At 41.5% G+C, this 27,301-nt stretch overlaps 1 protein-coding gene across 3 annotated transcripts in view; it reads left to right on the forward strand.

Annotated features, from left to right (window-relative positions):
* The window catches only part of ADCY9 (adenylate cyclase 9), a 97,050-nt gene that overhangs the window by 35,389 nt on the left and 34,360 nt on the right, over positions 1-27,301 (forward strand). For 2 of the 3 annotated variants that reach the window (XM_009277476.2, XM_009277493.2), the window contains 3 exons: positions 13,344-13,516; positions 17,920-18,024; positions 22,443-22,660. In XM_009277476.2, the coding sequence (XP_009275751.1) occupies positions 13,344-13,516; positions 17,920-18,024; positions 22,443-22,660 (496 nt within the window). The remainder of the gene's footprint in view (positions 1-13,343; positions 13,517-17,919; positions 18,025-22,442; positions 22,661-27,301) is intronic. The other variant, XM_009277484.2, reaches the window with a different exon arrangement.

Below are 27,301 nucleotides of genomic sequence, written 5' to 3' on the forward strand. Positions count from 1 at the left end.
GTTAAATTAAAAATATAGCTATGTAGTGATGCATACTTACGTGGTGGCTGCACTTGGATTTCTTCTTCACCGCCTTACCAGTGTTTATACTACTACTAGATATTGTTATTCTGAAGTGCCTCCTGCAGCAGTTTTATTTGCATTAGTTTTATTTTTCAGTACTGAATTAGTAACCATTTAAAACTGTCAACCACGTATAAACAAGTGGTGGATAATCTCCCCCGCTACCAGTGTTTATACTACTACTAGATATTGTTATTCTGAAGTGCCTCCTGCAGCAGTTTTTTAGTTTTATTTTTCAGTACTGAATTAGTAACCATTTAAAACTGTCAACCGTCAACCAACAAGTGGTGGATAAGTTATGAATAACAACTTACCTTGAATTACAACTGCCTATTTGTATTGTGCCAGGCACAACGTTGGGGAAACGGTGAAATGACTGAATTCAGTAGTGCAACATCATTTCTATTTATCTGGTTTCTTGTAGCCCATTTGAATAAATATCTTGATGCTCGCACGTTCTTCACCGCCTTACCAGTGTTTATACTACTACTAGATATTGTTATTCTGAAGTGCCTCCTGCAGCAGTTTTATTTGCATTAGTTTTATTTTTCAGTACTGAATTAGTAACCATTTAAAACTGTCAACCACGTATAAACAAGTGGTGGATAAGTTATGAATAACAACTTACCTTGAATTACAACTGCCTATTTGTATTGTGCCAGGCACAACGTTGGGGAAACGGTGAAATGACTGAATTCAGTAGTGCAACATCATTTCTATTTATCTGGTTTCTTGTAGCCCATTTGAATAAATATCTTGATGCTCGCACGATTCCCCCAGCCAGCGATCCTGGTAGGGGGATTGCTGGATTGCCATGTTGTTGAAATATGCTGGCTCCGCTCCAGTCTGTCTACCACGTGATGAGCAAGCTTTTTGCAGGCTCTGTAGAAGCTGTGCTTGCTCACTACGTGGCTCTTCAGTTCTGACCAAAGAGCAACAGAGCTTGGATGGGGGGAAAAAAAAAAAATCATTATTAACTGATTTAACAATAATAAAATGTATTTAACAAACACTTGATCCAAACATTAATTCTTCAAACTGTGCTGGTAGGCTCTGATGACAGGTGAAAAAATGATTATCTTTTTCTTTACTTTGAAAACTGCTACAGAGATGTAATTAAAAAAATGAATAACCTCTTATTTTTAATGCAAGAATTATCTACGATATGCAAATTCATTTCTTTTGATTTGGTCCCTTGAGGACAAATCTTTTATTTTCTCTGAGTATGACTTAGGCTAATCAAGATAATGAAGTGTTATTCAAGGTAACGTCAGTGAGTGTACTTCGGTAAAATGTCACAAAACATTCTCATTGTCTAGAGAATACTTCTGTCTCGTTCTTTTCAATTAAGTATTTAGGGTTACTTGCAGAGTGCAGGGTGGTCTTTATAAAGATGCCCCAGTGCAAATAAACAGGTGTGGAGAAAAGCCGGCCAAAGTCTGTAGTGAAGTTTGATGGGGTAGCAGAACCAGTGGTATGCATTTCCTAAAGCCCTGCCATACCTCCTCAAATAATTGCTTTTATTTAGCTACTGCTTTCTGTAATAGGAAGAGGTGACAAGGAATGCACGTGGATATCCAATGCTGAGGAAAGGTTACGTGAGAAGGGTCATTCCTACCAGTATGTCGTGGATATTTAGAAACGTATGAGTCAGTTTTCTTATATGCGGTCACAAAGATGTCTGAGATGATACATTTTCATTTTGACTTAAGTGAAAATGTGGGTGCTTGCTGTGTGTTTTCAATATTGTTTGATCAGTTGCACAGAAAAAAAAAAAAATCTGAAAACTGCAGGTGACAGTATGGTGTCTGGTTTTTACTTTACCTTTTAAATGTCAGACTGTGAATTTTTAACAATGACCAACCAGAAAAAAGTTCCACGTGCAGAGCCCACCAGCTCGTAGCAGCTTTACATGCGCTTCTTAATTGATTTAGGTTTACTTGCCTGCAAGTCCGTAGAGAGCGGTTCAGTTGCACGGCTCGGCGCGAGAGCATAATTAGCCTGTAGGATTGCCCTGGCTTAAATAAAATGCTGATTTAGCATGTCAAATCCAGACTACCTGTATTATGCAAGAGGAAAAGAATTTGCCTGATTGTAGTCCTGTCAACACAAAGAGATTGCACCAGTATAACAAAATAGACTTCTAAAGTCTTGTTTAAATTGGTGCGTGCTCTTGTCTGGATTCTATTAAAAAAATGTTAGTACCGAGAGCCACAATAGCTCACTCTGTTACCAAGGGCCGGAGCAGGCTCCAGTTGCATCAGACTATTGTTTTTTATTGGAATCCTTTCGTGCATCCTGCACGCTTGCTATTCATCATTTCCAAAACCTCAATCAAAAAGAGAGGTGGCATCTTCTGGTCTCGAGTGAAATTTTCCTAGGTGGGATTTCTAATAAACTTCTAACCGCTTTCAATCTGGCCATGCCTTTTAGTTTAAAATGAATAAATTCCCATTCCTGAGAGCCTGGAGCTGAGAAAACTTTCACTTGGAGCCTCTCTCTCTTCAACTCACTAAATTCCGCCTGTGTTTAGCAGAGGCTGGTACGGCCATCTGTAGTTCCTGAGGTATGCCAGCCAGTATGTGGGCAGAAGGAAATTTAATATATAGGATGTCTTTCTGGAATGCTTGTGGCTTTGTATAATTGTCCCGTCTAGAGAATTGGAATTTGTCTTGAAAAATCCTCATCTAGCTATAGATCTCGGTTTTATAATGCTGCCTTGCCTTGGAGATACCCTCCGTGCAGTTTTCTGATCGCTTGTTTCCCTCCCACAGTAAAATGTAGTTTTAAGTCGGAAGCACTTTTTTGTTTATAATAAAAGGAAGTTTTGGAAGTATATGCTACATATCCCCAAAGGATCGTTGCACTCTTTGAGCAATCTGGAATGTCAGAACTTCCCACGTGTGCAAATTCACCAGGGAAACGTTGACAGATGCCTGACCGAAAGCTTGGATTGAAGAGACTGTACGGGAAGTACTCCCAAAGGCCTCCTCCATCATCTTGCTGACTTCCCTGCCGTTATCGTGGCCTGGCCGCTAGCAGTAATTTAACATAAGTACAGGGATGCACATAGTGCAAGTGCGTTACAGGAGAACTCCTGGGTCTCGATAGGCGCTCCTGCATTTGTTAAAATGGAAGGCTAGGCAGAAGTTAAGGCTGGTTATTGCCTTAGCCATCTGTTTTTGAACTTTGACGTACTTTCTTGTCAATTATGAAGGGGTGGGGGGGACCAAACCCACATTTGCACCCTAAACAAGAAACTGGAAGAAAACATCTCTCTTTAACGTCTTCAGAAGACTTTACGGTGTTGCGACCTTATCAGTTTTCTTAAAGAGCAGAGTCGCTAGCATGCCAAAACAGGCATGTTGTCTATCTAAAATGTATTTACATCTGCTTTACATCACTTCAGCCGTGCAAAGCAGGCTGTATGTTTCCATACCACAGCTCACAATTTACAGTGGGTGTAGTAGTGAGCAGGGCAGTGCTAGAGAGTGGCTTTACTGGGGCTGAGATTGCTCAGTTTTCATCCCTGCTGCAAAGCATCCCTTTTGCTCCTCTGCCTCCGCAGTTTCTTCAGCGCCGGCGCCTCGTTCACAATCCAGTGAAGCAAATGTTGAATTTCTAAACGGGCTGTATTCGTAGTTAGATTCAATTTCTAATTTGTTGTTCTTCAGGTATATTTTCAGAAAATGTATTCCGTGGTAGGAATATTACAATCTTTGAAGCAGCTTGAACCCCCTGAAAAGCCGTGCCCCTGTGCGCTTGGTTGACTCTTGTTTTGGCAGCTGCATGGTGCAAAAATTTCATTTTCTCTCATCATGCTCATTCCTTCCCAGCTGTTAATATTAACACAGAGCACAAAGGGCTAGTCAATAAATGTGAAAAATAATGCTAATAAGATAATAGCAGATGATTTCCATGCATGTAATTGCATCATGGAGCTTGTTTTCACAAAGGTATTACAGAGACCAAGACTGCAGGAGAGTTTACAGGATTGAGCAGTGCGATTGAAAGCCAGACAGTATCTTCACCAGTTAATCCCAAATATCCTAGAGCTGGAGTTAGGCCCTCTTTTTGCTTTAAATGTAGGAACATCATATATCTCTTAGGTTTTGTGAGGAATCCTTAGGGCAGAGATCATCTTTCATCTGCAACACGTTACTAAATTTGCTGGACTTCAAGGTTCTCCTGTGGAGCACGCTATTTCTGACTGAAAAATCCCAGGCTTACCTTTTGACTCAAACCTACTTTTCTTTCCTGTTAAGGTATCAAGCTGTACTGAGTAAAAAATGAGTTCAAAACCAAGAGTCGTTCCAGGGAATGGGCTCATCTGCTGTTTGTTTTCAGGCCGGATCGGTGGCACACTGGCACCGGCAAAGCCGGTGGAGCAGAAAGTAAATAAGGGCAGTTGTAAACCCCAGGATAGGGATCAGTCTCGCTCATCATCCCATCTTTCATTTTGCCAGTAGAATTTACAAATACATATGTAAATATATTCCTGAGCCAACAGTGGTAGCTAGACCTTTGTGTTTGAGCTGCGTGTCTGTGCCTAGGCCTTTTTCTCCCCCGTGTTTTTTGTTTGGGGTTTCCCCACACACACACACAGGTGAGAAGAAGATAAAAGAGAGTGAAGGGGGATGGACCAGCAGCCTGCAACTTTATTTCTATAAATGTAGATTGTGGGTTTGGGTACAGGGTTCCCCACTTAAAACTGGCAGATGTTGAATACCAAAATTACACATATGTTGTTGATCAGCATTTTCCAAACCCACTGTTGTCTGTTAGCTGATCAAAAGCAAGCCTTTTGCTAAACAAAAGAGGCATAAGAAAAACAATGGTTTTCCATAATACAGGAGGTGCCTCTGGTTTCTCTGGCTCTTTGCAATTCTTCTTTGGAGATTATGAAGATAGGTTTGGGGTTTTGTTTTTTTGGAGTTTCTTTTGTGTTTCCAGTCTATAAAGTTCTGTTTCTTATTATCATTGTTTCTGCTTTCCAGAGACCTAAGATAACGAGTTGGCTCATAAATTCCCGTTCTAATTTTAGCCACAGGAAATGTTGCTCCATACATTCAGAGCGGCTTTTCCAGGTAGGCTGGTTTGTTAGAATCCAGGCATTTTGGGTTACATGCTTTTGTTTGCACTGAGCTGGAAGTGGTTTCTACGGGTTAGAGGGTGGGACTTGCTTCATCGGAAATGCAGCTTTGCAGGTTGGAGAAAATGACTTTTATTTTCTGTTAAGTCATCCAATGTCATCTTGAGCAGTCCTGCAGTGTGAGTGACAGAAAATGTCTATTGATATAAAAGGCAGTGATGTGCTTTTGGTTTCCAGCTATATTGCTGAAATATCTGGAGATAAAAAGCTGAAATTCAGGACTACAGCAGGACAGTTCTTAAAGTATTTTTAGGGCTTTAAAAAAAAAAAAAAAACCCTCAGAAATTTTTTTAAATGTCATTTACCAGACCGGTAGGCATTTACCAGACCGGTAGGATGCATTGTGTCTGACTTTCCTGGCACTTCCACCACTATTTTTCAAGAAGGATGGATATCATAACGGGGGGGGGTTTAGATTTTATTTAATAATATTGAAGTGTTCGGTAAACCGCTGTGGTGTGTAATGTTGCACACAAACCATACATCACGCAGAAGCAGTAGAAATTTGCAAGCATTTTGTATAGGGTTTATTAGAATTAACATAAAAGTCTTCCTTAATTGTGTGTGAAGAAGTCTGCTGGCTTTGGCTCTGCAGGACCAGGTTGCTTTCAGGTGTGAAGACCAACAGCACTTTTTTAGGTGCTGTGTCTAGTGTTGTTTAACCACAGCTGCTGGTAGCTCCTTCGGGAATCATAGAATCATTGAGGTTGGAAAAGACCTCTAAGATCATCGAGTCCAACCATCAACCCAACACCACCATGCCCACTAAACCATGTCCCTAAGCGCCTCATCTACTCGTCTTTTAAATACCTCCAGGGATGGGGACTCCACCACTTCCCTGGGCAGCCTCTTCCAATGTTTAACCGCTCTTTCAGTAAAGAAATTTTTCCTCACGTCCAACCTAAACCTCCCCTGGCGCAACTTGAGGCCATTTCCTCTCGTCCTATCGCTTGTTACTTGGGAGAAGAGACCGACCCCACCTCGCTACAACCTCCTTTCAGGGAGTTGTAGATAGGGAGATCAGATAAACCCTGTTTGGCCCAGCCCGTCGGGCACAGCTGGCAGGCTGGGTTAGGCAAGAGTTAGCTCCACTCTTGGAGCATCTTGTAAACTTGCTGGAAAAGCCGCTCCTCTTGCAGTTAAAGGTCAGGCTAACAACGCCACAGCCTGGGCTTGATGCCTTGGAGGGAACCTGTAAGGTTCTGCGGTGGAAGCTCTGCGCTCTCCTCTGTTCAATGTGGACAAGCAGATGTTTGATCGTCTGCCCGTGCCTCTTCGGGGAGGAAGGTGTTGCGAGCGCTTGTCCTGTAAGTGGCCTCTTAGCATGGCCTTTGGTGCTGCACAGTCCCACAACTTCTGGGCTGCTTCAGAGGTTCAAGCAGAAATTGATTAATTTTTTTTATTATTATTATTATTATTATCATCATTTTTTCCCAGTTGCTGACATGCTCGACTGCAATTTTTCCTCCAAGCAGTCTAATTACAATGCAGTCGCTTCCTTGAAATTCAAAATGTACCTATAGGCCTTTACATGCCTATATTTCTGAAAGGCAAAAGCCTAAAATTGAGCTTCAACGTCAGAGCGACTTCATTGAGTTGTGATGTAGAATAACTACTAGAGCATAGCGTTTCCGCTCTCACAACTATGACGGTTCAACTGACTGAAGGATGTTTTGCAGGGATATCGCAACCCCTTTGATTATCCAGTTTGTATTTACCAGGTGCTGTTGCCCAGGTAAGGACGTTCCTCTGAGCTTTTGCTTCTCTCTTCATTTCTGCGTACACAAGTACTTCAATCATGAAGGGGGAAAACTTTCTGAAGTTATTTCTTAAGTGTAACAATCTTTTGACAAATAAAGGTTGCAGAATAGGGGGGAAAAAAATTATTCTTATGTGAGTAATGACCCCTATTTACATATAAAGTTGCACATTTCTTGGCACCACGTTCAGCTTAGTTACTGGGTACCTCTTTGAAGATGCCTCGGTTGATCTGTATTATGTTAACCACGGCGTCTATCCAGGAAAAGGATTTTAAATTTCCGATTCATCCGTTTTCAGATTTGCTCTCTAGTGAAATACAAAGTGAAAGTTTCTGTCCTTCGGTTTCTAATGTTTATGTATTTTGAGCAGCATTTCATGTTCTGGTGGTACGTTGTGGGCAGTTGATCCTTTGGGTAGTTGCCCGTATTACCAGTGCATGTCAGTATTGCTGTGCAGCGCCGTCGGGCTCTCGGGGGTCAGTGGCCTTGCTTTGCTTTTGCTGGTTCTGAGGTTTCTTGTTGTGATGTAAACTACCAGTTCCTGGCTCAACAGACGAGAGCGTTGTGCCGGGGGGAAGGAAGAGGTTTGCATGAACTGTCTGTGCAAGAGGGGGGGGTCTAATAAAGTGAGAAAATAGTCCCCATAAGTACAGATTTGGCAACTATTGAATTTTAAGAATGAGGGAGAGTATTTGCTACTGAAAATCATCTTTAGATTCAGCAACAACTTGGACCCAAAGGATACTAAAGCTCCTGGAATGATGGTATACACTGTATTATTTCTTGCATAAACATTAGGCTAGGTTAGTACCTGAAAAATTGTTTAAGCTTTGACAAGAAAAAAAAACCACCATGGAAAAGTTAGAGAGATGCCAGAAAGAAACTGCAATTAGAAGAAGTAAATACTTTTCTGGTCTTTGGTTTGTTTTGTTGTTTTTTGGTTTTTTTAAATTGTTATTTGCCTGTCATGTTACATTCCAGAAATTGCAGTTAATAATTTATTTTACAGAGCAAGTCAGAGTCTAATGAAATTGTATAGCAGCATATTTTATTGTATGAGGAAACCTAACTGTAGGTCTCTGTTTCCTTTCCCTGGAGTGGCAGTGGCTGAATACCAGTATTTTCACTCCCAGATTTTTGGCAGAGTGCAAAGATGATGTGTTTAAAAGGCGTGGAGAAAACTTTTTATTGTATTTCTAAAAAGAGAAAGCAAGAGCTGGTTGATTGCAGAGAAGCATAACCCAAAAGTGAGTTACCACCCATCAGTTGGGAAAGAAAGGAGCGAAAGCCAGTCCTGAACTGCAAAGCTTTTTTTAATGACCTTGCTGTACCACTACTAGTTACTTGTATCAGAATTATATAAAATGAGATGTTAAATTATTGAAAGATAATAGCTAACATTGTTCATCACAGCAGACTGCAGCAGGTGATTAAAATTACTTTCTAGCTGGAAGGTAATTCTTGCTCTCACGTGGGAGTGACAGTCACCGTGGTTCTCACGATGAAACCGTTTTCATGCAAATTCTAATTTTGTGAGGTAAGATACTGCAAAAGTAGAGGGGTGCGAAAATAGAGCTCAATTAGTTTTGTAAATTTACAATTAATTACTTGGAAAAAGATATGATTAAAGTATGTAGACTCTAAGGGAAATGATGGAAAGATAAACAGTGAAGGAGAAGCATTAATATAAAGCTATTTGGTAAAAGGGGGCATAATCAATACAATTTGGATTTTATTACATCAATACAAGGAATATTACTAGTCTTCCAGAACAGAGGGCTGTATACTGGGAAGCAGTTATTCTGAAAAGGAAGGTCACCGGTTAGTTAAATGCTGTTTCCCCATACTGCAACTAAAAAGGTGAAGCGATTCATGGAGGGAGGAACAGGGATATATAATAAGAGTGGGATTACATTTTTATTAAATGAATCAGTAAGACCATGACTGAAATATTGCCATCGTTTTTTGGTGTCTCTCAGAATCAGTGCTGAAAAGGGTTTCAAAAGCATTTGAAGTTCGTTAGAGATGTGAGAAGTATGACACATTCCGTTTGCCAGAGAGAGAGTAATTTCCCTGTCTGCTATCAATAGAGGGCTGAAAAGTTTCAATTCCATGCAGGTGAAGCATCAAAAATTGAAACTTGACTCTTGTCTTACCAAGGAATTGCTTATTAGTATTTGTATTAACCCCTCATCTCTTGAGATCTCCTGTAGGAGAAGACATCCCATCTTTAAAAGATGCATGGGGGGATGCCCTCTACTTATGGGGATTAGATTGGCGTAACAGCAGCTTCTGTCCTGAAGTCATGAGGATGAATGAGCTGAAAGAAAGGACGTAAATGACTTCATTAAGGACTTGAAGGTCCAGAACATCTTTTCCCTCCCTTTCCCCGTTCCTTCCCAGCAAGCGACTTCCCACCAGTTACCTGAGACGGTTTTGTTCTGCAAACACAGCTACAGTCGAGGATGGGGGAGTCGCTCCAGCCTGACCCACCTGGGTATAACCCGGGGGCTGGCAGGGAGGCAGCGCTTGGGCAGGGAGCACTGCTCTCTGCCTGCCCCTGCCTGAGCCCGTGTTATGAACTTCCCAGGCGCTCCGCAGCGAGCGGCTTTTCTCACGCTACCAAAACCAGGTTGAAAGCGGGGATGTTTATACACAGCCTTATTTATACTTTTGTTTATTTTTATGCATACAGAAAATAATTTGTGTGTGAGTGCATGCATATGATTTTTTTTTTTATTGTTATTAAGAGTATTTTTTTAGTGTTTGGGATGGTTTTCTGTTTTTCTAAGTTCAGAGAAATGCTACTGATAAAAAGAAAAGCTAACTGAAGAAAGGAGCCAAGTATAGAAGTTTCCTAATGCTTCTAAAATTCGGTGTTAGTGGGACTAATGAACCCACTGTAGTTCTGTGAAGATCTTACCTGTTAACTGTTTTGTCAAAAACACTGCCATGTCAATATTCAAAATGGTTGAATTCAAGAAATGAGTGTTTTGGCTCAGCGTGCAGGAGCTGTTACTCTTTATAACGCTTACAGATTTTCAGAACTTGAAGACAAGTGAAGGAAATGGCTTGTGTTTCTCAAAAATAAACCATGTAGCTCATTTTTTCCCCAGGGCAGAAAATACTGTATACATTAGATTAGTGTGTCGGGGTGGGTTGTTGTAGCCTGTTCCCCGCCTTTGCTTCCAAGAGCCATCTCTGGAAACAGCAGAAATGCGCTGCAGGATAAAGCCTGCCAGAGGACAGATTTGCTATCAGGCAGTTTGAGGTTGTCTTATTTTTCAGCATTTATTTTGAATAAATTTGGGGGAAGGGAATGAGTGTAAGATTGAGAATACAGGAGGGGAAGAAAGAATGAGCTTTGCCTTTATAAATGGCAGCATAAGCATCTCATAACGCTTTCTTCATTGCGGTGTCTTGAGTTACATCGTTGCGCAGCAACACACCCCAAAAATTGCACCGTGTTTGCTGGTTTTCACATAAAATAGCAGCTCCTGTGTTGCTGGCTTATTCATTTAATACTGTTGCGTTACCTAATTGATTTAAACGTGCTGCCTGGTGGTGCGAATGTTTTTCACTCCCTGCACCGTTTGTATGGGAAATGACAGAGTGTTGACTGTACTAATTCACTGGAGATGTAGAAGGAGGAATAATACTGTTCTCGTATAGTACATTTTGGTTACATCGATACAGTTCTACTGAATTAATTACCCCTTTTTTTATACCGAAATATTTCAGACTGAACGTGGGAGTTGCTTTGTGAAGTGTGACAGAGTTGCAAGGAATACTAAAGCCAATCAAATTTTCCTATCATGAGAAGGATTTAATAATTAACGAAGTATTAGATAGGCAATGTTAGTAAAGTTCGGTAAAGCTGAAAGATGTTTACACCTCCTAATTTTCCAAAACTTTCCAAAAATAACCTTTTTTCCTTACTTGCTCTCCTGAGACCCTGACCTTGCATTCAGCGCTAGGAGTAGCCCTGCTGGCTTCTTACTGAACGTGTGCTGTGGTTCTGCAGGATATTGGCTTTTCTTTGTCTGATTTCAAACCACCCATTTTGAGTAACACTCCGTATTCAGCGGACGTGGCGGGGCTGGGGAGCACGGGGAGGTAATAAAGAGATTTTTAGAGTCAGTTCTCGGTGCTGACGACTGGCTGTTTTAGCCAACTTTAAACCCTGCAGCTAAAGCCTGTGGGACAAAGCGGGAGCGAGCGGCTGTCGATGCAAAACGTGGCGATAGCAGCTGAGGGCTGGTGGGTTTGCCACGAGGGGTGGAGCGGGGCCGAGGAGCCGCAGCACGCTGCGGTTTAAGGTTGGGGCGAGGGTGGATTCTGCTTTCCTAAACGCATTTTCAATTACTGGCGTTCTGTAGCCTTTTCCCTTTTTCCTCGGTGTGGAGCTCAAACTGGAGATAATTTTACTGTATGCAACAGATTGACGAAATAATTAGGCTACGCAGCACAGTAAGGCATAAAAAGTGCCTTTTCAAAAATACAAAAAACAAAGAAAATATGTTTGTTTAGAAAAAAAATAGGGGAATAATAGGAGTGGTAAAATAATCCTGTTGCTTTAAGGTAGCTTTTAAAAATAGGAGTCGTAAGCTTAATGCTCTAGCTTTTACCACAGTAAACATATAATTGTAAGCTGATTGTGGTGAATTCCTTAAATGACAACCCCCATCAATATAAGTTTTAAAGAGACAGCCCTACATCTGGAAGCCAGCAGCAGCTCAGGTTTTTATTAAGCGGCACTGCCAAATAAAATCCAAGCGCTACTATAAGCGATATAAAAATAAGGATTGGCTTATAGTCTAACATCTCAAATAGGAGAGCGAGTGCTCTGGAGCTTGGAGAGGCTGTGAGAACACCGTAGCTTTCCCAGCAGCTTTTGAGCCTGAGGTTGAAATGGTTGATACAGATGCGGGTTTCTGCATTGGTTGTAGAAGTGTTCAGGAGCTCAAGTTACTAGTGGAATAAACAGAGAAACTGCAAAATTGCTATTAGTATGTCTAACTTATTTTTATTGGAAAGGTCATAGACAAAGTACTGTCTGTGTTACATGCTACAGACAAAAAAAAAGGCTTACAGAATATGATTTTCTGTCTGTAAAGAAGGTTATGAGAGAAACCTGCCCTCTTCCAAGGGCTGCAACTTGACATAGTTATTTCCAGCTTTCGTCCTATGGATGGAGGCAATTGAGTGCAGTCGATGGCTGTGACAGTCATGTGTCTGGCTGCAACTAGGTGACAAGTATCAGAAAAAGGGAGGGGGGTGATGCACAGCTGACCCAAATACAAAACCAGCAGCCATCCCATGAGCGAGAGGTTGGCTGCAGAATCACACGGGACAACAGTCTCTGGTACCACAAAATGACGAGCGCTTTCCAGTTCTGCGAGCTGATGACCTCCACGCTTTTCAGAGCACATCAGTGCCCTTCCTTGCTGAGTGGGAGATTTCCCATACAGTGGCAATAAAATTAACTCATTTGGATTCAGAAAGCAGTGTGATTCGTAGCTCCTTCTTAGTCTTTGTGCCTAGAAATAACCCAGAACATCATAACGCAAAGTTTCAAGGAAGTAAAATAAGCGATATTCTAAACAAAATTCAGATCTTTTATTTTTTTGAACAGGTTTTTGATACAGCTCAGCTTGATACAGCGTGGTATTTACCAGCCTGGCCTTTAATATTGGATCTGCTTTCCAATTATGCTTCAATTCATACAACAGTTGCAGAGAGCGTGTGTGGGCGTACGTGCGAGAGAGATCGATTTTGTTCTTTAAAAATGTGAAGTCTGCACTAACTATGAAAACCCATCAGAATTTCTAGCACTTAAATGCCATTTCCTTTCTCAGTGTGCTACCAGCATTAAGCAATCTTCATGACATCTCCCTGACAAATGGAGAGTGCGAGTGGAGGAACACATGCTGATTTTTCAGAAGTAGAATATTAACACAGATATCACTGAAAAACAGGCTGCAAATCCTTTCCAGAAGTAAAGAGTTAATGCGAGAGCTCAAATTACAACTTGGAAGCGAATACATAAGGTCTTAGCTCTATTTTTCAGAAGTACTTGAGTGAAAATGGAATAAAGAAAGTACGTGTCAGCCCTGGCTGTTGCTGTGTGTTAGAGTAGTCTCTTGTGTCTGGGAGAGCAGATGTTGGGCAATCCTAATTGCCACCACTTTACACAGAGTATCTTTATATTGCTGGTGGTTGTTCCCAGCCACTGTCTTTTTTCGTGTGCTGTATTGCCGAGCCTTGATAGTGCTTTGATAGTTACTGTATTTCATATCTGAGGAGTCCAAAGGAGTGTTATTTTTGTCTTTCTGCAGTTCTGACTATTCCATTTCTTTTTTCTGTAGGTTTGAAGACCTATCTGATCTCTGGTCAGAAGGTGAAGGAGCCCCACTGCAGCTGTTCACAAGCGTTGCTGCCTGGCTTGGAATCCGGAGACGGAGCCAGGATACAGGGAGCATCGTCAGCCGAGAACGCCAGTGACTTGACAAAGACTCTCAAACATGTGGAAAAACCGAAGGTGAGTTCTTGTTTCAAACCCAAGCAGCATAGATCTCAAACTGTGCAAACCAGGGAGAGATGTGTGGATGGGGAAACCTTACAGGTTTGTTGATGCCCTGCTTTATGTATTTGTGTATATATGTATGTATACCTGTGTGTATATACATACAGTGACAACACGTAGTTTGAGGGATGAAGAAATTTACAAAGTAAAAAGCCTTGCCAATTGACAAGGAATCCCCAAAGTAAGGTGAACACTTTTTAAAGGTGATTTCAAATAATTTTATTTTTTTAATATTTCAGGACTGAGAGATCAGTGCTGCTTTTTCAATGGTCTTGATTTTATGGGGGAATACAGTAGCTGCTTAAAGCACATTCTTTAATTTCTATGGTTTTCTGCTTTTGCTGCACCCTGCTTCTGCCATTCCTCTATCATACAGGTCATGTACCTGTGAACTTTTTCACATGAGTATATAACAGACACCCCCGTAAAAAGATAACAGGATTGTTTGTGTGGTGGGAGAAAATGCTCTGGTAAGCTATGAGATTGTGTTTCATCTGCTTGCTCTAGAAACCTATATCTAGAACCGAGGGCAATGATTTGTATGGATTCAGCTTAGAGAAATGATGACATTTTGTTATGTTCACACCTCTCACAAGATCTCTTGACAAGGAAATCTGTGAAACAATGTGTATTGCTTCAAAGCTTTGCTGTTACTCTCCATCTTCCAGCTCAGAACAGATTTCCCAAACAACAGATGTCTATTCTCTATTTTAATTTGTGCTAAGAGTTCCTCGTCCTGGGTTGCCTGAGCTGGGCACAAATGTCAGAACCACGGGTGGTCATCTGCAGGTCACTGTCCTTAGACTTCAGTGTGTTTAGTCCTGAGAGGATCTCTTCAACACAGGTTTGAGATTTAGCTGACAGAGTTGATGGGGGGTAGCTTTCATGCTGCTCCATTTTTGCTGCTTGTATGTTTGTCGTCTGAATTAGGAGAGCATGGGTCAGGCACCTTTACCCTGCTTCCGTGCCACGTTTTAAATTTTGGAGTAAAAACACTGGATTGCAAGTGAGATCAGCTGAAAGGCTGGCCCAAAGATACAGTCCAAAGTGAGGTCCTTACAGAGCAAGCCAGGACTGTTTAACTACAGAAGTTAGCTGTAGCCATCTTTATCCGTCCCCAAAATATGCACTGTGTGTGGTTTGACTGTATCCAAGTTGCTGGTGAAAATTTTCTGTTCCTTCTCCCATGTAAGAAAGAATATATTTGACACCCCTCAGGCACCAGCTTTCCAGCTCTCTCTTGTCTTTCAGTGAAGGTACTAGCAAATAAGGTAGGAAAATACATCTCGGAGCAGCCAGTGGGTGTCTGTACAAATAAGCCTGTCTGTGCTGCCCGGTGCACGGCCGTGCAGAGGTACAGATGTGACAGTAAGGGGTAGAAACTCCTTTATTCCAAGTAGTGAAGGAAGAAGAACATACCAAGTGGAGCAGTATTACTGAGCTGCCTGTCCGTGGAGCAGAGGGGAGAGAGAGGAGGGATTAAAGCAGTAAAACTAAGGGTGCTGTTCTGAGAGAAAGCAAGGATGCCTTGTTAATGTCAGACAGCGAAGTAAGCTGTAACTGGAGGACCGTGAAACTACGGCAAACTACAGGACTGACCTGACTGCAGCTAGGATTTGATAAAATTTGTTATGTATTAACTTGTGGTACATGCTGTTAAAACGACTCAAGTCCAAGATGAAATCTGTTGTTAAGGCTCAGCTATAGTATGTGTTTTCTAAAACATGGGGTGACTTACTCTGCAGAAGGGTAGATACAGATGCATCACTATTCCTAAACAGCTAGTATGCAATGTGGAAGCATGCTGCTGGCCCACCATGTTTTGTTTACTGCCTAGTCCCCGCTCTGGAACCGTCTTGGCTGGGTGCTAATTGCTGTTTAAATGCTGAATGATGGTCTGCACAGTGCAAAAGTGCAAACGTGGCTATGCAAATAAGCGAAGGAGAAGCTAAAAGAAGCTGCTTCAGAAGAGCATCTAGGACAAGTGCCAGCTCAGTTTCAGCCGCCTTGGATACCCTATCTACCGTTGTGCTAAAGCTGCTGCGTCAAGTTTATGTTTATAGGTACCTGTTTTTATTCATCACCATGAGCGCTACAGGTCTGGCCAGTAATTTCCTAAGCAGCTTCACAACTCTGAAAATAGTGTGCCTGTCTTCCCCAAAATACACTGATGCCGGAGTGAATTTTGAATGACCCCAAAGTCAGCTTTCCCTGCGGTCTGATAAGCATCCGTATAATGCATGCCACAAACCGTGTCAGAATGCGTATAGCATAGTGATGAAGCAATCGTGTGAATGCTGAGCACTTACTTAAAAACGCGTTCTGCAACTGTAGTTGCAGCATGGGGAGTGCAAAGTGTACTTGCTTCTCACAGCATGGCTAGGTACAGGTATTCCAAACTCCACAGCATGCTTTCAAGTGTAGATATGCACCAGCCGTCTCTCTGCTGGGTAGTCTGTTATCGGAGTGATTGCGGACCGAGAAGCCTGGGTCAAGCTTTCGAGGAATGCTTAATTTGCCAGCCGTGCTAGAGTAGGTCTTACAGTGTTAAATAAGTAAATAAATATATATGTATATTAAAAAATCCCCACAAAGAACAACTGTGCGATTTAATCACAGATCATGCACAATTTTTGAAAAGGAGTGGGTTTCTTTTTTACAGTGGTTTGGTTTTTTTCTTTTTAAAGCCTGCAGCTTGCTGGTAGGGTCTGGAGATAATAATTTGCAAAAGAATCATGACTTACATGCCAACTGTTTTAAATACAAAGCTGTAAACAGTGTCAGTGTAGGAGGAGATGACTCCAGCTCTGCAAAAGTAGGAGGGGCAAAATTACAGGCAAGTTGAAATATTTTTGTTTTAAAGGGAATAAGTGGCCATATTGGATGCAAAGGATGACTTTCACATTTTGGGCTTGAACGGATGTTCTAGCAGACAAGATCTGTTAAGGAAAGTCAGGAAGGAGAATGCAACAGTAATTGATCCATGAAAGGAATTGTATTTCTTCCTCCCCTCCAGTGTATCTGTAGTTCTTTTAATTGCAAACCTTGTTGCAGTATGGATATCAATAAAATGCATGTACGTAATTAAAATGGTGAAGATAGATTTACTTATAGTTTTTAGCCTCTGTAATAGCAGCTGATTTTTTGAATGAAATGCCATGCTGTAACAACCTGAAAATTGAAGATGCCGCATTATTCAATTTCAGGTGTGACACCAGAGATGGAAAAGTCAGTTCTGAAAAGACATAGACACTGGTCTGTGAAATAGGGAGTGAACCTGAAGACATTGTGTTTTTGGACCAGGGGAATGATAAACTACAGAGGCCTAAACCAGTCCCTCCTGAGTCCAGAATAAACATAAAATGGATGTGGGGTGTTGAGCTTGGGACAAAAGGCTCAAGTAGCTTGTTGGAAAATTCATGAAGATGTTTAGTGGATCACCTACCACCGTTGAGTACAGTGCGCCGAATTTAGCACGCTGCTCCCGGTGACTGGTGTCTCTGTACCCATTAGTAGACTTCTGGCAAGCCTGGCCACCTCCAGAGCGGAGGAGTCGCCAATAGGGATCAGACACAGTCCCTCTGATGCAGCACCCTGCCTGTACATGGCCAGGACTGGAGAAAAGTATGAAGAACGTGCAAGATACAGATACGGGGTTAATTCCCCTTAAGAAGATCACACTTTAAGGGGTTACGTTGTTTTAAAAGCCAAAGTGGGACATTTTAGGTTGCTTCCAAAATGCATAACCTGCAACTGTTACAAGTCCTGATGTTTTTGCTTTCCTTGTTTCCTGTGACATTTGCCGGGTGTTTGGCTTCAACAATGTACGGTAGCCTGAGCTCCGCTCTACTGTCTTAGACCACTATATGAAAAAGTATTTCCCTTTATTAGTTTCAGATTTGTTGCTTTCCATTTCCCTGTACTGTTCATAATGCATCATGGTGTTCCGTGCTTTTTTTTGAATTTTGCTGCATTTTGTGCTAAGTCTTCACTCATAATGCCATTCAGATCCTTTCGCAGGCAGTTTTTAAACAAGAAAATTGCACTTCTCTCACTAAAGAGTATTTTGTTCTTCTTGGGGAGGTCCTTTGCTAGTATGCAGTGATTACAGTATATCTGTGCTCTTACACTAGTAAAGCTTTCCTGGATTGGATTTAGCTTCAGTAAACAGAAAATCTGTGATTTATTTTTGAAATGGTGCGTTCTGTTCCAGTCAAATTTTGCTCCCTGCTTCCCATTCTGTAGCTTTGTTTATCTTTTAACCATGCCGCAAGTATACACGTGGACCGAATTATAAATTGCATAATACTACGAGGACACCAGAACGTTCCTGGCTAAATTTTTTTGTCTCGTTGCAGCCTTGCCCTTCATGTAGTACCACCCTTGCTCCCCACTGTGATGTCAGCATAGATGAAGGAGCTATCCAAAATGGTTGTCAGGATGAGCATAAAAACAGTACGAAGGTAATTTAAGTATTTATCATATTATCCCTTCTTTTCCCTTATTTCTCTGCTTCAGTCAGCTTTCTCATTTTTGTATTGCTATTCCTTTATTCAAGCTCTTAAGCAGCAGAACCAGTTTTGATTTTGAGCAGTTGTATTCTAAAATTTAGTTGAGGCCCCCCCATTTTCAAAATTATTAGTAATTTTATGGGCCCAGTTTGATACCGAGAAGGACCTAAAATTTGGACTCTCTAAGTTATGTTGAGGCTACCCAAAGAAAGAGGCACAAACAACACTACCACGTTCTCCATCCCTTACACCAGTTGGCTGTGTGTCACCTAGCCACAAGTTACACCTATGTCTTGCCAGTGTCTTCTGCATCGTAGCTCTAAGCTAAGACAGTGTCATTCCTGTTCACGCGCACAGCTGAAATTCACAGCATCTAAGTCAGTTCACATCCTTTTTCTGACCGATAAATACAACATCTTACATATTCAGCATGCTGCTGCCAAGACTGCTTTCCTTGCCTGTTGCTTAGATATCCTTGCTGAAGCCACCTACTTCCTCTACAATACCCGGTGGTGCCTATTTGTCATCTTGTTCGTGGCCTTCATAGCCTCTCTGCTCTGCCTGTTGCCTCTCGCTCCTTCCTGAATATTAAGCTCGTGCCTAAATGCAGACTGGATACCAGTGCTCATCACCTGATTGTTATATTTTCAAATAAGTTTAATGCTTTCCCTTGTTGGGGAGAATCATTTTATAAACACATTCGGAGATAGCTATCTTGGTTTTTTTCTTCGCATCTGTCTTTACAACTCATCTCGCATATAGAGCTAATGGAAAAACTTGCCAGCATTTATTCTACTGATGAGCTACTACATTAATCTGTGTTTGTCCCTCTGCTCTCTGCCTGTATTTGACCTGTTGTCTCCTATGCTTAAATTGTAAGCTCAGAAGCAGGGGCTGCCTTACTGTACTGGACTGAAATGGTTTGTAAGACAGTAGACCATGTTCTGTGCCAGGGTTCCTAGGAAACAGCCTAAGAAATAAATAAAATAATAATCCCTTCAGCTCTGAGGGGTAGAGCAGAGTGGCCAGCAGGTACTGGTCTCGGAACAGCATGAGATCTTTAAGACAGAAAACATTGTGGGAGATGTGCCCAGGCTGCCAAGATGGTATGCGTGAGATGCTTCTTCCCCAGGCTGCCTCTGCCCACATGCCAGGGATCTCCAGGAACCGAGTGCAAACAGAGATTTTCCTTAGGTACCAACTGCCTCGTTTCATATGTTGTCTTCATCAGAATTATCCTTTAAGTTTCTTCCTACTACAGCTGTATTAGCTTCATGTGTGTTAATCAGCAAGTCATCTAACCTTGCTTAGAAGAGGTCTGTGCAGTGCTGAATAAAATGTCCGTAATTTCACTGGAAGAAACGTGCTAGTGGAGACCAAATCGCATATCCTTCTTTGATTTCATTTAGTTATTGCTAAGTCAAAAATTGGACCAGTTAAGTGGCTACCAGTAACTCTGGCATGCCTGTTTAAGTGAAAGCTTAAAGAACAGCTAACGCACAAACTTCCCATGGCATTTGATTTCCATGTCACTGCAGTCTCAGCTTTCTTGGGAAGAACCACCATAAGGTCCCTCTCTGGAGTCTGTACCCGTCCCATGCCATGTCACTGTGCCTGGCCCTGCAGCACTCGTGCCCCCTGTCTTTAGGGAATGTTAATGATGTTAACCGTGTCCTTGGACCTTCGTGGGTTCCAACAGCCTCTGAAGCCTCCCTGTCTCTTGATGAGAGGAAACCGTCGCGTGGTACATCAAATCTCCGAGTGCTCAAAAAAACCTGTACAGCCTGTTGCCATCAGAAACCACAGTAACGTTGGAGCTAACAACATTTAATAAATAGGGATTTTCTCCTTACAAGCAGTTTCACACTCTAATCCCCTCCTGTTAAGATTAACAGAGTGGAGACAGCACAGGAAAACCTTGAGCTGACTGAAGGGAAGAATTTTCTTAGGGATTTGAGCCTTTGCCAAGGAGCTAAAGAGAAAAGGCCAAGAGAAGTCCATGCTGACCTTCTCTGAAAGAGCAGAAATTTTCGCTGCATTCTTCAGATGAACTTGAAGAACAGACAGGGAAAGCAAACAGTGCACAGAGTCCATATCTTTTATTTGAGCCACTCATAGCAAAAGTTGTGTTCTCTCCGTTACTGCTTTTCAAGTAATGACATCTGCAGGGGTGAGGAAAAGGAGAAAGATTCTTTACCAGGAAAAAAAAAAGGTGATAACTATGACTTTTTTTTTTTTAGTCCTCAAGGTGTTCTGGGAAGTGCTCTGAGCAAATACAATCTTTAGCATAAAATAAAATAAAAAAAAACCCCAAATAATGAAGACCTTTCACTTCTAGCAACTTGTTGGGCAGTTCTCTTTGGTTTGCTTTTGTTAGTACTCCTCATCTCAAAAACAGAGGTGTTACCCTGGCACTGCAGTACGTCTTGTGCTCCATAGCGGTGTTCCCTCTCGGTAGGCTAGGTGAGCTGTTACGGTTGCAGGAGGACTTGCTCTGAAGCTGCTGAATGTTTTCCCTTAGAAAAGAAACTGGTGACCTTTTATGTGAGAAATTCTTGTGCCTCTGGCTTACCAGGAGAGTACCCTTCTGTCATACGCAAGCACGTATCTGGTCCAAGGGTTTTTGCTCTGCTTTTGCTGAGACACATGCTGCTGAAATCACCTTTTTCTTCTGTTGATTATGTTCTTTAGCAAAATATTGGCAGCATACCAAGGTAACTACTAAATTTCCTATTCTACTTTGTCAGCTGCTGTCACTGGGCTGTGAACACCTGCAAGCTGCCAAAACAACTGTTGTGAGTGGTAGAAGGGACTAGACTGGGAATCCTTTCATCTCCTGGCTCCCAGCACGTGGCTCTAGGGGCTCACGCCTCCATCGGGGCAGCCCGCAGGGTGGGGATCCTGCATACCTAGCGGGCAGGAGGAAGGGGAAGCACAGCCCACCGTCCTCCTGCTTTTCCTGTCGCTCCCGGGAACCATTCCAACACACCTTGTTATGACTTTAGCTCTTGAGGTCTTGGCAGTGATAGGGAGCCAAGCCCGAGTGCTTTCTGACTCTTCCCTGCCCAAGGTGACGTTCTCCTGCTGCTCCATTAGTCTTGTATCTCCACTGGTTGTGTCTGCACCTTTAATTATACCTGCCTGTATTCATGTGCCTCATTTGCTTTACGGGATAGATACACAAGGAGGTTGAATTAATTTTGCATGGGCAGCCAGAAACCAGATATTTCTTAACTTTAACTAAGTTGATTTTCCAATCTAAGTAACATATTTCAGAGCATGGTTGGTATGATGATGATATTTACGGTATTTATTTATGGTCACTGCGGTGGCGTCCAAGAATAGTCTTCTGGAGGAGCTTGTCACTGCTGTGCTGACTGCTTTACAGGCAGAAATGAAGAAACTTCTGTCATGAGTGGGTTTCAGAATGGGGATAAATGATACATGATAAATGATAAGACATGGAGGGGGGAGATGAGCATTCAAATATGCTAAGTTTGATATATGTTTGCATTTGAAAATGATCCTGACTAACTGCAGTTCATTTTCATTGTAACCATATTTAGTTGTCTAATTTTTTTGGAATTGCTTCAGTCCATATTGGTCTAGGTCAAAGAAAATGTGAAAGAAGGAACTTCAGGTTCCATGAAAATAGAATAATTTTTGATTGAAAGTAATTTGTGCTCTCAAATGAATGAAAGCAGAATTGATAATACTGTGTACCTAAGCTGTGTTGCAAGCTGGTGTCAAAATTTAAAAATGCAGTATTAATTAATACAAAGGCAAAAGAAAATCAGAAAGAAGAATTATATCTTAGTCAGTGAAGAAAATATAGTTTAATTTGCAGGATAGTTTTTTTTTGTAGGGTGATGAGACGTACAAAAGGGCTGTTCCCACAGGCAGGAGAAAGGAGGGGGCTCTGTCGGGGAGAGCAGCAGGGCTGTAGTGGTCGGTGGAAGGATCAGCAAGGGCTGGCAGAGAAAGTTGTCTCATGACCTGTGGAAAGATAGCACAGTTTAAGTAGGTATTTAAAAAACTCTTTAGAAGAATCTTGACCTTAAGATGAGTGAATGAAATTTGGGCTTGTGGTTGGTCTTCACTGCGTGTGTAAAAAAAAAAAATGTACTTTGTTTTCTGCACCTTGGAAACTTGGTACATAAAAAGCAAAAAGATGCCTAGTCAGGTGTCGTGCACTTACAGAAGATGTGAACGACTTCAAGGCAGGTGCAGTTAGGTCTTTGACGCAATCAGGCAAAAGCTCAGGGTGTTGAGGGAAGAACTTCTTTCAACTTTTGCTCCACGAAACCTCTTCTGTCTACTTTCTCAACCACTAATGTTCCCCATGTTATGTTTTGCTTTCTGTCATTCAGGCTCCAGGAGGACACAGTCCAAAGACTCAAAACGGACTTTTGAGTCCTCCACAGGAAGAAAAGCTCAGCAATAGTCAAACCTCGCTTTATGAAATGTTGCAAGAGAAAGGAAGATGGGGCGGAGTGAGCCTGGATCAATCAGCTCTCCTTCCTTTGAGGTTCAAAAACATCAGAGAAAAGACAGATGCTCATTTTGTGGATGTGATTAAAGAAGACAGGTAAGGAAAATCCAGCTGTACAGTGTAAAATTGTATAAAGGAGAGAAGGCAGTAACAGGGGTCCTGTATGTTTAATCTTTATTTGTGTGCTTTTTGTCTTATGTCAATAATTATTTTTAACATATAACATGTCATATGCTTTCTGGTCTTAGCCTATATTCTGTTTAAACTACAGTAGGAACTTGATGTCAGAAACATTCTGCTCAGGACTGTGTAAAGCCAGGTTTTTCATCATTTCTGTGGTGAACAGTCATTCTTCAGTCAGGCCTTCAAAAAGGAAAAATACTCTTTAAATGACTTGTCATGAAGTTGAACTCTTATCTTTACATTCAAAAGTCCTCTTATGCACATAGTATGTACCTTCCTCTGCAATTAATTGTAACCTAAAATCCGAACCACAAAACTCACATTTTTGTATAGCAAAAGAACAACATCTGATAACATTGTGTGACTAACTAATGCCTAGAAATCATACTGGGCTTGGAAGCAGAATTAATAGGAGTGAATTCTCATGGACCTACTACCTACCTACGGCATTTTGTAGAGTTAGATTCTCTCTGTTTCAAACAAAAAAAACTTATTTTGAGCAGAGGAAAATATGTTCTCTTAAATTCAGTAGTGTGTGATTTTTGTAAACACACAACCATATCTCTCTTATTATGGCAGTGACTTGACTGGATCAACTAAACAGATAACTTGAGTTTGTTATTATTTATGGCTATTCTTATTTTTGCTTCACTGCCTCCACTCAGATTAGGGGTGTTTTATCTAAATATCCTTGAAACTGTATGCTCGTATAGACTCCAGGCTGCTTGGAACAGGGACACTGTTGTCTTAACTGAAAACGTGACTAAAGCAGGGAGAGGTGAGAGGGAGGGACGCCAGTCCCTCTCCAGTCTCTTCTCTAGATTTTTTTCAGATCACTTTTCTCCTGTGGCCAACTTCAATTAAACTTTAGGTTCCTTTTTTCCCCCCTCTGTGTGTGTTCTGTCATTAGTGGCTGAGAACAGGTGTTTAGCTGATATTTTCAAATATTAGAAGACCTAAGGATTGGGAAAGTCCAAATGTTGGCAGGAGTCAGCAAGAACAAATTGGATTTTTGTTTAAAATGTAACTAGCATGCTGCAAATTTTAAGTTATAGAAATAGCTTAACTTATGCTGTTGGTTTGCTGAAGATACCTAGCTCAAGCTCTTGTGTTCCTGGTGCTTTCCTCCTCCACTTACAAAATGGATAATTCTTTCTGATTCGGAAAAAGGAAAAAGTAGGACCGTGATTTGATATCAGTCAAAGCCTATTTTTTTTTGGTCTCAATTAAATATCATCATTACCATATTAAGTGGGCCATTTCTTGTTGCCAGGGAAACTTCTCTGCTGACTTCAGTTCATGTAAACATAACTTCCCAAAAATAATCTTCTGATTAATTAGGTCTATGCAAAATGGTTTAAGCCTACCGTTTTACATTAATCCTTTTTAACATTTCTCAATGTGAAGTTATATGTAATAAGTCATTTTAAAAACATGCTTGATCCCCTACTGTAAAACATAATAATTGTTGGTCTCGACAAATCTAGTATCTGGGAGGATGTTTGAATGGGAAATTTGAGTTTTCTCAGGGAGGGGGGTGAAGTCCAAACTTCCCCTTGGTCATCTTATGTGAAACCCCATTCGCAAGAATGATGCTGGAGTTTTGCTGCTTTGGTTTGATGTTACTGCAACCCCAGCAGCAGCAAAGTGTGAGCTTCCCCTAGCACCGGGCAGCGCGCGATGCTGGCGTTCTGATCCGTGGTATAAATTTGTATTAACAGAAAGTACCTAACCCAGATACGGTGATAAGGTGCATAAATTGATCACGCAGGCTTCGTGTACAGCTGGGAAGAGTTAAACATATCCTAGGGAGGATTTGGCACCCTGTACGCTGCGTTAGAAAGCTGCCTAGGGCTAGCCTGGGGGAAATGCTGGACACTGGCAGTATTTTTCATTTCCCAGCCTCTTTCCAGAGCTTAGGTTAGTGGCTGAGAGTTTCATGAGCGGCCATTGGCCGCTTTGCATACCGAGATTTCACCTTGGAGCTGATATCTCAGCATAGTTCCAGTTGTCTTTAAAAATAACAACAAAGCCAGTGTTAGTGTGGCATGTTTGTATTATTGCATTATACGAGAATCCTTTTCATAGAAGTTATCAGTTTGCATCTTCTTACAACTTGATTAGATATATTTGGCAAGCAGCGTATAGTTCAAGCTTTGAGTCTGGCTTTACTACAACCACTATAAAAATACCATGCTTTGTTCATTGTAATCTGCATGTTACTCTGTATTTTAAAAGAAAACTATAGTGTATGAGTACAGTGTTTCAACTTAATTTCATTGGGGATACCCAAAGGATTCTCACTTTTTAGATTTTTGTTTCCAAGAAAAATTACATATTCCTTAGGTTGTAAACCTTTTGAAGTACAAGAAACAAGTACTCACGCGCTAATCAGGACAGTACTTAGAAATGATCTCTTCAGACTCACAGAGCAGAGTCCCAGGGAAATACGAAGCTCCCCGCGGAAACTGGGTTCTGTGCAGCCCTTCATCCCCTCCTTGGGTCAGTTTCAATACTCCTAAAATGTGTTTGTTTCTTTCATCTCCCACTTCCCAGTCTTGCTTGATTCAAGGAAAACAGAAATCACTTGTGCTGGGGAGGCACAGCGCCTCCTGGGAAGCAGATTGTGTACTTGACTGTGTTTAGTCAACTAAACTGGGATCTTCCTCTTTGAGACAGATGACTATTGACATGGAGCTGGACTGGCGCGGTACAGCTGGCTGACATCAGAAATGCTGCCTTCGCCCTGGTTTCATCGTGTTATACCTTCTGTTTCGTGCTGCACTGGCAAACTGGATTGTTCTTCCTACATCCTTAGACCATCGCAGCTCCAGCACAACATCACCTTACTCTGTTGAGCTTCCCTGGAGGAAGAAAGTGAATTCAACAATAATGGGGGGGGGAGCTTGCAAAATTCGTATTATAAGATGTTCTTAGAAACATCTAAGAGAGGTGAGGGACAGAAGACAAGGAAGAATGAAAGAGAGCGGAGGGACTCCGCTCATTCCTTCAGAGTACCCTGATGTCTTTAATACATTGGCCAAGGCCAGAATGTTTAAAGGTTATAAAGTATCTGCCGTGTTCATGGTTGAAGTCTTTCGCCTTCTCGAGCTTCAGCGTAGGAATGTGTGTTTGGTTGGTCTTGCACCTCAAGAAAAAAATGCTTCCCACATGCCATCTTGTGCTGGGGAGCTTGTGCTTCCAAAAAACTGCTTTGCCAGGGGTCCAAAAAAACTCACCACCAGCACAAAACAAAAACAAACAAACAAAATGGATTCAGGCACAGCTGAGCTCTGTAGGACCTTTCAGTTCTTCATCTGCTTGGAATTTGATCTCATGTGCATCTCTGTGGTTTTTGCTTAAGAGTTATGAACTGCAACAGTCTGTTGTTTCAGTGCTGCAGTTTTCAAGGTAGGACTAGCACTTGGAAAGAAGCTGCCCCATTCTACAGTAATTTTAAAAAGTTAGTTCACTGTAAATAGTAAATAGAACAGTCTGATTGTTGTTTCAGTGCTGCAGTTTTCAAGGTAGGACTAGCACTTGGAAAGAAGCTGCCCCATTTCACATTCTACAGTAATTTTAAAAAGTTAGTTCACTGTAAATAACAAGTTGAATTGTTTGCTTGAAAATGAAAGGAGGTTCATAGCAAGAGCGTGTGTTCGGAAGTCTCAGATGAGGACTGCACAGAAGAGAGGGTGACGGGCTATCCCAGCAATAAATGGCATAAGCAGGCGTGACCTTACTCTGCGACCATCGGGCACAAAGCACTCGGTGCTCTGTAAGTCCTTTCAGCTCTTTGACACCTACTGGAGAAAGAAAAGGTTTGCAGATCAAGTGCCATGGATGTCGTTAGAAAACTTCTTTCATAAACCTCTTACAACTAATGTAAAACTCAAAAAATGTTCTATTTTTGCTCCAGAGGGTGCAACATAGAACAGAAACAACTTTTTAATGATTGAGGCTTCTTTTATGTTTGGGTTTGTTTTTTTTTCTGCACCTGACACTGGAAGATAAGGTGAAGGAGTGCATAAACACCCTCTGGTAGATGCTGCCTCCTGGTTCATTAGTCCCAGTGAGCTAGTTTCATTATTTGTCAGTGCCTTTGATTCTGGTGATTTCAAATCTTCTGTTTCAGAAGTAAATTTAAGCAATCTGTCTCCTCAGGTTCCGTTTCTCTGTGGCCCGGATCATTAAGGGAATGTTCCCAGCTGAGTTTTACGGAGTTATTTTAGTGTCTTTGAAATAACAAGAAAGGTCTGTTTTCTAAAATGGACAACTTTTTTTTCTAACAGTTTGTCACCTCTGTCATCCTTGGCTTGCTTTGTACGACAGAATGCCACCTAAGACACAAATACCCTGCAGCCACGTGTCTCCTAAGGTTGTGTCTCTGTAACAGCAATTAACCTTTGCTATTTGCTGGCTTTTATTACAGTTATCTGTAGTCATCTCTGGTTATAGCTGTTAAGTTTCTGGAAGGACTTGTTAGTCTTTTCCTAAAAATATGAAAGTTTGCTCTCTTTTTTTTTTTTTTTTTTTTTTAAAAAACATTCCCCT

Source organism: Aptenodytes forsteri, unplaced genomic scaffold (assembly GCF_000699145.1).
Source record: "Aptenodytes forsteri isolate BGI_AS27 unplaced genomic scaffold, ASM69914v1 Scaffold26, whole genome shotgun sequence".
NCBI classification, from domain to species: domain Eukaryota; kingdom Metazoa; phylum Chordata; class Aves; order Sphenisciformes; family Spheniscidae; genus Aptenodytes; species Aptenodytes forsteri.